The sequence below is a fragment of the Chrysemys picta genome, chromosome 3, assembly GCF_011386835.1.
Source record: "Chrysemys picta bellii isolate R12L10 chromosome 3, ASM1138683v2, whole genome shotgun sequence".
NCBI lineage: Eukaryota > Metazoa > Chordata > Testudines > Emydidae > Chrysemys > Chrysemys picta.
The window spans coordinates 47,201,989-47,217,024 of NC_088793.1; the positions used below are offsets into that span (position 1 = coordinate 47,201,989).

The 15,036-nt window shown below is 44.6% G+C and overlaps 1 protein-coding gene across 7 annotated transcripts; it reads right to left on the minus strand.

Moving 5' to 3' along the window:
- Nucleotides 1-15: 15 nt before the first annotated feature.
- On the minus strand, nt 16-14,131 carry LOC101946657 (glutathione S-transferase 3-like). Of its 7 annotated transcripts, XR_010599462.1 has the most exons (8): nt 13,989-14,129; nt 12,593-12,691; nt 9,085-9,139; nt 7,763-7,895; nt 6,710-6,851; nt 5,954-6,085; nt 5,255-5,575; nt 16-367 (listed from the first exon to the last, which is right to left on the minus strand). XR_010599462.1 is itself a non-coding variant. In XM_008177189.4 (7 exons), exons 2-7 carry the CDS (start codon nt 12,677-12,679, stop codon nt 245-247), a joined length of 672 nt encoding a protein of 223 aa, XP_008175411.2. In that variant the 5' UTR covers nt 12,680-12,691; nt 13,989-14,129; the 3' UTR covers nt 16-244. The 7 variants fall into 7 exon arrangements, 6 of the variants coding, with proteins under 6 accessions (XP_008175411.2, XP_065443854.1, XP_023969389.2 ...); XM_008177189.4 differs by lacking the exon at nt 5,255-5,575; XM_065587782.1 differs by lacking the exon at nt 5,255-5,575 and having other exon boundaries at nt 16-2,001.
- Nucleotides 14,132-15,036: the final 905 nt, after the last annotated feature.

The window sequence follows — 15,036 nt, forward strand, 5'->3', positions numbered from 1 at the left end:
AGCAAGAGTAAGAAGTTTACTTCACAGGGAGACATTTATTTCACCTGAATACATTCTCTTCACAGATTACTACCTTTTGATTGAATGCCATACTTCAGTGCACATGCACTTATTTCCTGAACTGCTTCCTAATTCCTATTTTTTGGTACTCATATCATAACCAAAACACTTGATTTCTCTGAGCGTTACATCTGTGTCTGCTAATGCTGAGTGAAAATCTTTATTGCTGTTATTTTAACTCTTTTTATAATTGCAGAACTTTATTCACAGTCTCTACAATTCTGTCATCGGGTTCGGTCCTCCTTTGGCTTCCAGGCTGCAGAAATTTCTTAATTGTAGGGAGGTAACTTATTCTTGCTTTAAAAGCCTAAAATAAAGCGAACAGAGAAACAAAGAGTGAGGAGTCCTCCTGTCCCTATATCTGGCCTGATGCCTCCTCCCTCTTTTGAGTAAACAAAGACAGGAATACATCAGGACTATAGGAGCCCCCTTTGGGACCCCAAAGATCATGTATTGATGTAGGCATCACTCCTGCAACTGCATCCATACAGAGGGATCCCTATAGTCCTGTGTAGCTACATTTACTTCAGTGGGGTTCCATGATGTGCAAAGGTCCACCCAAGTGGATTCTGTTGCTCTATTGGGCACATGCTCATATATTTCAGCTTTGAAGCCAATCATTTTATATAAAATATTGTCAGCCCAGCAGAAAAACTTTGACCATCAAGCCATCTATGCAAAAGTAAAAAAGTTTTGAAACATAGTAGGCCCTGAATATAGATTTATATTTGTTTTCAGATTAATTCTACTTAAATCCATTTCCTCTGCACTGCATTTTATTGGGGTAACCTTATTGACATCATTTATCATAAATGCTAATGGACTGTGAAATTACACTGCCTGGTGGAGTCACTCTGGTTTTCAATATGCCATTTTCTAAAATATGCAGTTAGATATATATAAAGATACAAAGCCAGTATTGCTTAGCACTACACAGCTTTTCAAACCATTGATCTCCAAGCATTTTACAAAGATGAGTAAATATTTTACAGATGGAGAAACTGAATACGACAATTTGGAGATAGCGTGCCATGCTGTACCTCAAAATGGCATCCTGTAACCCCCATATTTATCATTTGTATATTGTTATGGTATTTCATATAAAGCATGCCATGTAAGATATCATATGAAAGGTCATGATCTGCTGAAACCCGTTGTTCTGTCCAAATATGTTTATCATTAGTGTGTATAAAGTTAAGACATTGTGCTGTATGGTTGTTACTGAAATCTGCTGTAAATTTGCTAGTGACATACAAAGAATCCCTGTGCAGGTAGATATTGACCTCCCACTAATCAACTGTATGATTCAACTATGCAAACACCACACAATGGGAACTGCCTGATAACTGTGACTCAGCAAAGCCCACATGCCTGGGCTAGTGTCTGCCAGTGTAGGGATATAAAAGAAGGTACTAACAGTGATTCCCCCAAGTGACAGTGACCCCCTCATAATTTGTCCCCCCACACTTTAAAATCCAACAGTTTCACCAAGTACAAAAATCTCTTGGGTCTTCTGTTAAAACTTGTAAGCTACTGTCTGTAGAAACCATTGATTATATCTATCCTGTGAAAGATACTTTACTACTATGTAAAACTTACAAACAAGTTAACTAACTTTGTTCTTGAAGTAATTGATACAAGGTAAACAAACACTATAAGCCGTTAAGTGACTTTCACTTCATTCAACGGCTCCTAGGACAGACCCCCACCCTCTGTGATTAAAGGGCCGGGAGTCTCAAATGAATTAGCACACACCCTGAAAGTGGTGGAGACAGTAAATTGAAATATGGTTAAGGTATGGAATGTATGCTGATGAATGCTTGATATACATGGATGGTTAGGGAGGTGCCAGTCTAGAAAGGGAGTATCCATTGGCCGAAGAATGTGTCAAGTGGATGACCAGAAAACCCCCAGACGGTAAACTGGGATCCACCCCATCACCTGGAAGGATGAGAAACACAAACTTTGGACAGTGTGGAGCCACCAGGAATGTGCCACTTTGGACAGGAATGTGCCATCTGCTGATTGAGTCAGCAACAGCAGGATGAAACAGCTCCCATAGACTAACATAGGAATTAATTCCTATAAGAATGGACTCTAAAGACTGATGACTTTGAGTCTCTGGTTCTGCTGCCAGCCTCCAGGAGCATCAGGTGCACCTGACACGGACTTGGCTCCATCCTCATGACCAAGATACCTGGCCGGTAATTTGGCATGAGCAACTTCTAGGCTGGTAACTATAACACCTATACAGAACTTGAATGAATGATTGTGTAAATGAATCTCTCTCTCTCTCTCTATATATATATATGTGTGTGTGTGTGTATATAAGAAATAAGAGTCAAACAATGTTGTTTACTTTTATCTTTTGCTTTATCAGTATATTTACAATAAATGTGGCATCTTTGCCTTATCCCTCTTAATAAGATCCTGCTGGTTTTTATTCTATTGGTATAACACCAAGCACATGGGCCCAGGGTATTGCAGCACTCTGTGCCTCAAAACAGCAACCTGGAACTCCCATATTCACCACTGTCATATAATTATGATATGTTTTAAACAAAATATGCCTTGTGAGGTATCATTTTAAAAGTCTTCATCTGTTGAACATTAATATCTTGTTGGATTATATGTGTTATCATTGTATGTGAAATGATGAAGTTTTGCTATGTGTGTGTTACTGAAATACTGTATGTTGAGAGGTTGGGAACACCCACAACCAGCCTTTCATGTACTACAGTGGAGGAGCCAGACATGCTGATGGCTCATCAAAGGGAATCCACACTCCGAAGGGTCATCCCAGGAACTGTATACAATGGAGACTTCTCAAAGATAGCACATAGACAATGGAGAATGCTTGACCAATGGAGGTGGACGGACCCCTATGTCACAAGCAAAGGCTCTTTCCAGCAAGCTGGAAGAAACTATAAAAGAGAGGAAGTGACATAATCACTTGGCCTCATTGCCCCCACAACTCCACACCTGGAAACACGTCTGGAGGACAAAGACTGAAAGGGGGAAGGTGGTCCCGGGCTGGAGGAGAATTCCAGCCTGTGTATTGACGATCTGTAACCAGCTTGTACTATATCAAGGGGACACTCCGCTTGATTCAAATCCTGTTAGTTTATAGAACTTAGATTGTGTGCTTATTTTTATTTTCTTTGGTAACCTTCTCTATCCGTCATGCCTACCACTTATAATCACTTAAAATCCATCTTTCTGTAGTTAATAAACCTGTTTTATGTTTTACCTAAAACAGTGTATTTTGCTGGAAGCACTTGGGAAACCTCAGCTCAAGAACAAAAATTTCTGCCTGTCCTTTCCACATTGAGTGGGGGCGGACTGGGTTATAAATGTATACTGGTCAGGCTTCTGCTAAACAGAAAGGCTTGGTGGATCACTGCCGCAGGCTCACAGACATTAATGGTGGTCTGGGAAAGTTCACGATGCTAGGATCAATCAGTTATTCTGGAAGACCTGGTTTATCCCTGGATGCCATGGCTAATGAAGCCATACACAGGCTGTTTGGACAGAAGGAAGGAACATTTTAACTATCACCTGAATAGTTGCAGAATGGTAGTCAAGGATTCGTTTGGACTTTTGAAACTGAGCTCAAAGTACAACAGTAAGAAAAATGTCACATACAACAAGTGCGAGGTGATGGTGCATAAAGTTAAAGAGGAGTAAAAGCCTTGCCTCTGATTCTTCTTGTCCACCTAAGTTCTGGGGTTGAGTTAATATATGGAGATATACCTATCTCATAGAACTGGAAGGGACCCTGAAAGGTCATCAGGTCCAGCCCCTTGCCTTCACTAGCAGGACCAAGTACTGATTTTGCCCCTGATCCCTAAGGGTCCAGCCCCTTGCCTTCACTAGCAGGACCAAGTACTGATTTTGCCCCTGATCCCTAAGTGGCCCCCTCAAGGACTGAACTCACAACCCTGGGTTTAGCAGGCCAATGCTCAAACCACTGAGCTAATCCCCCCCTTGGCTCAAAATTCTCAGGGACTTTGCAGGGCTCAAAAGAGCTGAACCGCCATGTGCTAGTGCTCTCTGTGCTTAGAAGCTGGATCTGAGAGGTCAATGGGAACCACTAGGAGCACTGCTGTGGGGATGTGGAGGTTAGAAGTTGCTGAAGATCCCAGTAGCCAGCATTATCTAGGGGCTGAAGGGCATGTCTGGTTCCCAATTTAAGGGACTGAAGGGCCTGCTGGCCTAGAAAAGCATGTTTTGTAGAAGAGATTCTGGCTCAGGCTAGCATCCATGACTTGCCTCTGCATCTCTCTGTCTTTTTCCATGCTCTCCTTCACCGTGGTGATGCTGGCCTTGGCTACTGCTACAATCTCTTGGGAGAGCTGCATTTATTTCTCCCTCTGTGTCCTTATGTACAGTCTCCACCTCTCAGCCAGCCTGGTTTCCCCTGTGACTCTGTCATGAGTTCTGCAAATGTCTCATCCCAAATCTTTCTTTTTGGTCCCTTCAGGTTGATCAGCCTCTCAGCAGTACATAGAGGCCCTGTCCTTAATAGTCTGGCTGTTGCAGGTGGGAGCAGGGGCAAAAACCCCATCACTTATTATTCATATCCCAGACAAGTCATGATAGCTTTTTTTAGTATGTATATGTGACCTTGCTTCCCTGAGCTGACCTTGCTTCCCATCTCTGAGCTTCCCCCAAGAATGAGAAGTGGTCTGTGTCTACAAAGGGTGCTGGGTGTATTTGGATTTCAATCTACTGTATCTGCTTTCATGCTGTTCGGTTGGGTGGTGTGGTATGGTTGGCGTATGTTCTGGGTTTGTTTTTGAAGATAGTTATGGGGAGCAAGCTAGACAGTAATCCTCTCTACATCCCTCTTAGGTGGTCCTTATTCTTGATGATGTTATGCCGAGGCTGGTGAGTAGGAGGCAAAGAATGGTCTTAGTCCAAAAAGCAAAGAGCAGAAGCGAGATTCCTGGTGAATAAATATACAGTTTTAGTCCCCCCCCCCAGAAGCGGTACAGAAGTGGAAGGGCTTGCAAACTATACCAGGAGGCACGGGTGTTTGGCTATTCCCTATAATGTGCAAAACAAAATTGAGCTATTTCTCAGTCTTAACTTGTACTATATTTCCCCTACAGGCATGGAGAAAGTGCAGAGAAAAATAGATAGGTTCCTACAATGATTTTCAGCTACAATGAATATTACAGGGCATTTGTACCTCAGTGGGGAGCAGCATCACTTGTGTCTTGACCAGGTGTGCCGTGTGCACTTATACCTCATGTAAAGTACGAAAAATAACCAAATTTCTCTTCCTGTAAGCATTGGCTCAATCACTACACAGATCTAGAGGTCTTTGAAGCACATGGGAGTCAGCAGTCAGATCCAATCACAACAGACTCGTGTCCATCCAAAGAGTGGGTCTCAGCCAGGTTGTGATGCTGATGCTCAACGAGATGAACACGACTTATCCAAGGACACAGTGAGTCAGTGGTAGATTTGGGAATAGACACAAGATCTTCTGAATCTGATGCCCGTGCATCTTTGTAGGGAGATAGAAGGGGCTTAGGATAGTATACCGTGTACTTGGGTGCACACTGTAATCTGTGAGGGGACTGATATGTGGGGTGAGGGCAGGCATACTGCTTAAAGTGTAGGTAACTGCATTCTTGGTTATGGTGGAGATAAGTTACCAGGGCGCAATTCAGAACTGCCAGGCCAGGGATCAGACCTCATTGCCTCTTACAAGCAGCACTGCTGAGTTTAATATTGCATTCCAATTTGTGAAATGTGTGTAAATTATTGTGCTAAATAGCCATATTAAAACTGAAAGCATGGCATATCACTGCTCAACGGGCATCTTGGGAAGTCTGTGAGTGTGTGTGTCATATTACTTGTTGATCTGCCCACCTAAAATTACCTGTAATAGAGGAAATTCTGAGAGAGCAGTGGGCTCATACTCTTCAATCATTAAAATGGATTCAAGTACTTGTACGTCTGCCCTGCTGAGTTGGTTGCCAACAAGAAAATCTTGTCCATGAGCTTTTAAAACCTATATATGAGAAAAATATATATATATTTTTGGGCACAAATAGGCCACACATTGGAAAAATAGAAACCACTAAACAGTCTGACGTTTTCAAAGCAAATTCATTTAACATCTGTTTCATTTGGGAAAATTATATATATAAACCAGGACAGCAAAACTACCATACTAGTTGCATTGAGTGAAAAAATCCATCAGTCTTTATATGGGTCCCTTTTCCACAAAAAGATCCATATGAATGAGCTACTGCATTCTGGACTATGTGCAGGAATAGGGGTCCATCCATACAGACCCAGTTTCAGGACTGGGGCCCAAGTCATCATGCAGAAGAAAAGGCACCTCACTCTCTCATGAGACAGAAAAGTCATATGAATATACATGGCTGATGGCAGGTGGAAGACATCAAAGCCATTGCAACTGCTTTTTGTCCTCCTTTCCTCCTCTTTATTCAATGGTTTATGGCCCCATTTTACAGATGGGGACACATCAGCAGAGAGAGATGCTTAAGAGAACACTTGATTTAAAAAAAAAAAAAAGGATCTAATGTAAAAAACAAAAACTCACTTACACCCCCTCCCCCTCCTTCCCACCCTCTGCCCCACTATTGCAATGTTCGTAGCTGCCATATACCTTCTCATACACTGGGAAGTATCTGTTGGTTGCCCTCTGAATCATTAAGGCAAAATTCTTCTCCTTTTCCTCAGGAGATGAGAAAGGGTAAAGCATGATCATTTCATTCAGGTCCATTGTTCCTTCAACATACATATCAATCCTGCCATAAAAATGGTAATTGAAGAAATGTCAATGATTAATTTACTAAGTCATTCTACTGCATGATGCTACAATGCCTGTATATGAAGGCCATACCCAAGCAGCAGAGCATCTGTCACCTGGGGAGTGAATCTCTGTCTGCAAGGGGGTGGGGAAGGAATTCAGATTTTTGAATGAGCTTTCCCAAACTAAATAGTTTTTTAAAAATTGTGGGGAAAGGGGGAGAGAGATTCTGAAGGTTGAATATCCTTGTTTAAAAGAATAATTACAAAACCTGCCCCAATACAGCAGTAATGAGCTCAAAAAAAAAAAAAAAAAAAAAAAAAAAAAAAAAAACTGGTGGATAGAGGCTACAGCCCCAGGCCTGCCACTCATTGTGTGTGAGTGCACTGGTTCATCTTCTTGGAGCTCATGAAGTAAATGGAGCCCTGCCTGGGCTCAGAAGTCTGCCCATAGGTCCTGATCCTGCAATCCATTACACATCTCAGAAAATCACTTCAGTTTGGAATAAATTTGTACATAGCTGTTCTAACTTTCCTATCGTCATTTTGGAAATGGCTGGAAGGGGATGTGACAGGCCTCCTCGGAACAGGCACATAATAACAGAAATGGTTCACTTTAGAGGAGGGAGTAAAAGTTATTTGTATATTGATAGACTTTCCAGAGGAATGGCAAGTTAGATGGTCCAGTTCAGAAAAGATCCTATCAGAAATGAGCCTGCATCTAAAGACTAAATCAAATATATAAAAAAGATAATTGGAAGGATGATTTCATTTCCATAGAAATGAGAGAGTCCTCATTTTTGTTAATTTGAATACAAAGTTTTCATTTCATTTTCAAATAAGTATTTTTCATTTTATCTAAAGCAGCTTTTAAAACAATACTATGGTACAGTCTGTTACAGTACAGTACAGTGCTCTCTCCTTCAGGTCCTTCCCATAGAGGTTGTGTTTCCCTGCTATGTAGTTGAGAATGGCTCTGGTCTGCACCATCTTCATTCCGTCAATTTCTACCATGGGCACTTGTTGAAACAGCAGGGATCCATCTTTGGAAAGGAAAAGAAATTGAGTCATTTAGTTCCTGTAAATTGTCTGATCATTGCCCTCAGATTGAGATAAATGACATTTCTTCAGCTGCCACTTAGACCATTGTCTTGGAGTGTATTGATCCCTGAACCTAAAATTCTACAGAATTTTTCACAGACCCATAAAATGCACGCCAGTGCTAGCTTTTGCATTTGACTCTATCAGAAAAGGATCAATAAGGGATATAAACAGCTGTGTAGCCACACAGCTACCAACCAGCAGCCTGTCTGGAAATTGAGATACTTAACTTATTTTTTCTGAAGTCAACTTCCACATACTTTAACTAAACTGCTTCCAAATCAAAGCTTCTTTTTTGTGACAGAAGAGTAGGAATGTCATGTTGTAAAATGCATTTTTCAACCTAATCACTCCCTTGCAGAGCTTAACCTATAACTATCCCCTAACTCTCTTTTAGAGATTCACCAGAAGAGATGCAGATGTGATTCGGTTAACTGTGGGGCCCCCCATCAAGTTATAAGGAGACCTATATATTTATATATACATTTAATATAAGATAGAGGTGTCCTACAAAACATAGAACATTATGTTGTGAGAGTGCCACTAAATAATGACACTTTGCAATGTGACAGTGCTATACTATTGTGTCATAGCAGTGGTGGGCAACCTGCGGGCTGCATGCAGCCCGTCAGGGTAATCCGTTGGCAGGCCGCCAGACAGTTTGTTTACATTTGCATGGCCGCCCACAGCTCCCAGTGGCCGCCGTTCACTGTTCCCGGCCAACGGGAGCTGCGGGAAGTGATGTGGGCCGCAGGGTCATGCTGGCCACAGCTTCCCGCAGCTCCCATTAGCCGGGAAAGGCGAACCGCAGCCACTGGGAGCTGCAGGCGGCCGTGCAAATGTAAACAAACTGTCTGGTGGCCTGCCAGTGGATTACCCTGACAGGCTGCATGCGGTCTGCAGGCCGCAAGTTACCCACCACTGGTCTATAGTATATCTGTGCTGCTTATTTCACCTCTTAAAACCAGCTCTGGTTTTGGATATGTAGATCCACACTTTTGCAGGAGAGCAAAATAGTAGTGGATCAAATGTGTGACACAGAAGCTGCTTGTCAGCCCTTCCAACTCCAACTATATGACTCCAGAGAGCAGAACCTAAGGGGAGAATTTAGCTGTTATTCTGCAGGCTTACCCTGAAGTAACTTTTCATATTGTTTTCTTGTTTCCAAATATTCAGCTTCTTCAAACTGTAAAACAAACGGACAAGAGGAACTAGATAGTTATATCTCAGAAATCATAAGTGAAGATTTTAGTTAGGGGATATTTGCTTAATAGCTTCTCATAAAGGGGTTAATATAGGAGACACATCCCAAAATATCCAACGTGAGAAGAGAAGGATCTAATGAGGCAGTGAATGACCTAAATAAAAGTTTGTGCTGCTTTTACTCTGTACCCCACCTGATCTCATCAGGTTCATTACCTCAAACTCAAAGATGGCTAAGATCCCCTTGGAAGCACAGAACAATTCATGGGACTCAGGGATCATCAGAATGTTTGACACTGTCAGTACAATCCCTGCGGTTATACTGTGCAGCTAAACACCTTAGGGGTCTGTTAGCATAAAAACTGATGGTAAGTGGTATCATGTTTTAGCAGCAGCCATCCAAGCTTCTTTTCTGTTATCATGTTTAACAGATAGACGAACATAATTCTGTGTAAGAATTTTTCACAAGCTTACTTGGAAACTAATATCCGCTAACATCCAGTTATGTAAGCCTTGCTGGGTGCTGTTAGCACAGTGACTAAGGAGAAAGTGTGGAAAGCAGAATGTACACTAAACTACTCCTAGGGGAATTCTGCACCAAAAAATTAAAAATTCTGTGCACAAGATTTTAAAATTCAGCATATTTTGTCAAAATAATGCAATATAATCACTCTGGTTTCAATTATTTTGGTAATTTATTTAAACTACAATACAATGGATGAAGAATGGGAGTAGGGAGCATTGCAGGAAATCCCCAACCCCCCTTTCCTAATAGTAATGTAGCTAGGTTTGACCCTTTATTTCTAGTTATTAGTCAACTAACATATGCAGCCATATACTCGTGTTACATCATAGGCAACTGAAGAGAAAGTGAGGGCTGGGGAATCAAACTCACAATTTATATTGGCTACTGACCATCTCCAGAAAGATTTGATAGGAAAGTTTTTCAGTCCAAAAATTTAGACCAGTTTTAATCACTAAAGCACCATAAGCATTTATAAGGCCATACTGTCCTTTACACCACTTTGGCAATGTAAAGGGACCTTAAAACTTTTACACCTGTTTTATACTTGTGGAAGAATTCAAAAAGACAATGGGAACAATTCACTAAGCAGGCAGGCTGCTACATTCTGCTCTGCCCGAGGGGACAGAGCCTGCCCCATGCCTACCTCCTCAGAAACAAAGCCCTGCCCCTCCACGCTGAATGTGCTGCAATAGTGTGTGAGAGGGCCAGAGTGTCTCTCTCTCTCTCACACACATGGCTGGCCGGTGGTGATTTATGTCTAAACCGGCTGTTCTGGGCACCCAAACCAACCTGCCTGCGCTGCTGGGGAGGGGCAGGTGACCACTCTTGCAGCTTCCCTTTGCTTCCCCATCAGAAGTCATTTTTCTGCGGGGAAGCAAAGAAATCTGTGGGAGACATGAATTCTACGCATGTGCAGTGGCACAAAATTCCCCCAGGAGTACTAATCCCCGGGTTTTTCCTGCCTTATGGGACAAATATGACCTTGTAGCTAGGGCCCAGGAATAAGAGTTGGGAGATCTGGATTCTACTGGCTCTGGCAGAAACATCCTGTATGATCTCAGGCAAGTGATCAGGAAACGGTGATACAGGGTATATCTACACTGCAAAAAATCCCTCTGTCAGTGAGTCTCAGAGCTCAGGTCAACTGTCTCAGGCTCATGGAGCTCACGCTGCAGGGCTTAATATAGCAGTGTAGACATTCCTGCTTGGGCTGTAATCTTGGGCTCTGAAACTTGGCGAGGGGGGAGGGTCTTGGAGTCCAGACTCCACCCTGAGCCTGAATGTCTACACTGCTATTTTTAGTCCCCTAGCACGAGCCCTTCAAGCCCAAGTCGTTTACCTGGGCTCTGAGACTTCCTGCCATGGGTCTCGTTTTTGCTGTGTATACATACCCAATGATGCCTGCCTACCAACCTGACTGTTCTGGGAGTCTGGATTTGCTGATGTTTGTGAAGCACTTTGAGATCCTTGGGTGGAGGCAAGGCCAGGGCAACCATTAGGCAAACTAGGCGGCTGCCTAGGGTGCCAAGTGGTTGGTGGGTGGACAAAAGCGTGCTCTGGGGCGGCGGTGGAGTGGATGTGAGCTGGGGCGGGGGGGTGCGGGGAGGGCCGATTGCAGCAAGTAAGGGGGGGGCAGCACACAGGGGACCCGCTCCCCGCCCCAGCTCATCTCTGCTCCACCTCCTCCCCTGAGCACGCCGCCCCGCTCTGCTTCTCTCCCTCCCAGGCTTGCCGCGCCAAACAGCTGATTGGCGTCGCAAGCCTGGGAGGCAGGAGAAGTGGAGCAGCAACGGCGTGGTCGGGGAGGGGGAGGAGCAGAGGTGATCTGGGGTGGGGAGCTGCCGCACGGCTCCCCGGGCCGGGGGGGGGACGCCTCAGGGCTGGGGGGGAGCTGCCACAGGGCTCGGGGAGGGGGCACAGCAGAGGTGAGCTGGGGTGGGGAATTGCCACGGGGGTGCGCCTCAGGGCAGAGGTGAGCTGGGGAGCTGCCACACGGCTCCCCGGGCCGGGCGGGGGTGGGTGAGGAGCTGTCACGGGGGGCACCTCAGGGTGAAAGCAGGTGCAGGGAGCTGCCGCAGGGCTCAGGGAGGGCACAAGTGGAAGTTTCACCTAGGGCGCAAAACATCCTTGCACTGGCCCTGGGTGGAGGGTGCTTTAGAACAGGGGTTCCCAAACTTTTTCCCTGAGGCCCACTTGTACAGCTGCAATATGTACTGTGGCCCACTATTAACACGCGACTGTCAGGGAGAGAGACGCCGTGAGAGGTGTGTGCCTTCTTTAGCAGCCTTCTCAGTGCCTTGAGCTGGTCACCTGGCACCCCCTGCCCAGGTACAAGGGAAGGGCTCGCAGGCTGCCAGAGGCAGGCACTCGGGTCGGGCCCAGCCGTTACCTTCATGGTCTCAATCACAGCATTGTCCAGGCAGAAACAGAGCGGTACCGCTGAGCCCCAGATTTTGGGAATGGCCACAAACCCTCCAGCCTCCTCCAGTCACACTGGAAGCTGCCACCTCTTGGGGCCAGCCCCTTCTCCTCACCCTCCACCCACCAGCTTCGCTTCGCCCTTTGCCACCTGCCAGGGTGCTGGGCTTCTCCAACCCTGGGAGGGGGTCATCGCCAGCTGCCACTCCACCAATGTATACAGTTTGGGGGGCAATGCCACCCCCCCATACCCTTCCATCTCCAGCCATGGCAGACCACCTGAGACTGTGTCACAGCCCAACTTTGGGCTTCAGCCCACAGTTTGGGAACCTCTGGTATAGAAGTCTTATTCTGTGTACCTAGGGGCACATGATCACTCATGTCCTGCTGGGTTCGGAACTGTGGATTGAGCTTCAATGAGTTAAAACTTGGAAAAATCTTTCAATCAAACAATCTTTATGAGATATCTTAATTAATACATTATGAACAAACCTCAACCCCAGCTGTTGCCAACAGCCATCTTATCGTTTCCATTCGGCCTCTTCCATTAAAGTAGTAAAGCTTGGGTTTTGTAGCCATGATTTGGATTTCCTGACACAGAAAGCAAGGAAAAACATTTTGCACAGTTCTAAAAAATTTTTTCAGTTGTCCACAGATCAAAGCAGAACTTTTTTATGTGAATTTGTTTTGGGAGAATGTTAGAGGTTGTGAGCTTATATTTAAAATTTCCCAATACTGCCTTATAAAGCATACCCAAAAATCACCTCTGTGGCTTAATGAATATTATTGCAAGGGGGGGAAAATGATGTGCAGAAGGGAGCCTGATTCTGGCTTATTGTGCACTGCTTGGAAGATGCCAAATTAGTCCTACCTGCTTGCAGAAGTAAAGCCTAATGCCAAAGTTTTCAAACTTACGTGCCTAAGAGTAGATATCCAAATAAACACCCTGTTGTTTTTTTCAACTAGAGCTGCCAGTGCTCAGAAACTTTGAACTATCAGCTAGTATATTATTGCCCGTACATTCCTATGCTTCACGTCATTTTTGACATACATTGTAACATATCATGTAGATAGTAGTAGCAGAATATTCTTCCAGTAACTATGCAATATAAAAATAATATCACTGATTGTAAACCCAGGCAGTAATTGTGTAGTTAATTGTAGCTGGAGGTATGGAAGAAGAGGGGTCGCAAAAGCAAACAATGCCCTCCCTTTCCTTTTAAGATACTCGCTAGCTGTTCATTTAGTTTAGGCATTGACGGGTTATTTCCTGTCTCTTAAAGTTTTCCAAATGCTGAAATGGGCCAGACTTGTTTTAAATAGAGCTGCGCTCTAATATGGCCTCCTCACTGTATCTTTGCCAGCAGCTGTTTTCTTTGGCAAGATTTCAGTGACAAAAATGAAGCCTTAATAAAGTAGTTCTGCAGCATTCGGTGAAAATGGCAAGTGCATTTCCTCTGACCAACACCCAGGAGTCAAGGAGCAGAGGGGGAGGGGATTTTTGTAGCTCTGATCGCTGTAGCTAGCTTTTACTGCTGTCTGTCTGTCAGTCTCACACATTCTGCCTGATGCACTCAGAGAAAGCAGACCCTCAGTTCCTGGCTTCCCTTCCAGTTCACTCTCACTTGCTCATCTCTTGTCTACCCCTTTGCTCTGTCCTTGCTCAGCAAACTAAACGCTGCCTCCCTTCTCCGAGATTCCTTCCTGCTTTCCCTTCCCCACTTCTAACCCTTGGACTTTCTTCCCTTCCCAAGGAGGCTGTGAGCAGACTGCAAGCAATCAGACTGCCTTTGCTGCAAGTAAGGAAATTAGCACAACCTGCTGCTCTATTCATGCCCAACAGGTTAGAATTTAAGGAAATTGGCTGCATGTACACCTCAGTACAAACCCGTTCCAACTTGTGGCTCTCTCAGCTGTTTTCCTTCTTAAACGAAATATGCTTTCAAGTTATGAGATTGTAGTTCCATCTCCTGACTCCATAGAGCTTTACATAGGTCAGTATGCAGAATCAGGAAACCCCGGTGGCAGCTGGGTATTCTGTAAGCCTGCGGGGGCTGGAACAGTTTCAGTCCCATTGGGAATCCTCCAGTGGTAGTAGGAGGCACTGCACTCTGAAGAAGTGAGGTTTTTACCCACGAAAGCTTATGCCCAAATAAATCTGTTAAGTCTTTAAGGTGCCACCAGACTCCTTGTTGTTTTTGCTCTCTGAGGTGATCAGCCCCAGTGCAACTCACTTACCGTATTGCCAGCTCAGGTGATTTTATAATGAGTCTCATGATATTTGGTATTTGTCTTAAAGCCCCAGCTCTGCAGTGAGGTAATTCTGTGAGAGTCTCAGCTTTCATTTACAAAATCCAAGAAAACAGAAAACAAACAAGCCCCCGCACCCCCTCTCCCGCCAACCAAACCAACTAAACAATGATAAGTTTCCTCATGGGTGTAGAAAAAAGCTTGAGAAGATGAACCCATGCTGTGCTGTAGAAGTATTCACCCGGAGTGGGTTCTCCCTCTGCTGCCTTCCCTCAGAAGTTCTGCCAGTTAGGAAAAGCTTTTATTCCACTGAGGGCTCCACAGAAGTGTCAGGAGATGGGCTAAATCAGAACACCCCATGCTGCCTACATTTGGGGCTACCCTGACCCCGTGTGCCCTGGGTGAAGGCTGCTGCTTTGCACTGCCACTACCTCTTCCCCCCTCCTTGGATTGTATGTCCCCAGGAAGGCACTATAGCCTGGTCAATGCTTTCAGAAGCTGCTTGTCACAGCATAAGCTGGCCCTTCAAGGAGACTGGGGCTCAGCTGCACCTGTGCCAGACTTCGCTCCCTTCCCCAGAGGGAGGAGATGAATGAGGTTGTGTTACAAACGGACAGGTGACTAAGAGCAGACCTGCTTGGAAAATTAGACCAGCCTCCTTAGTTGTTAGTTCAGAAATGGGAAGC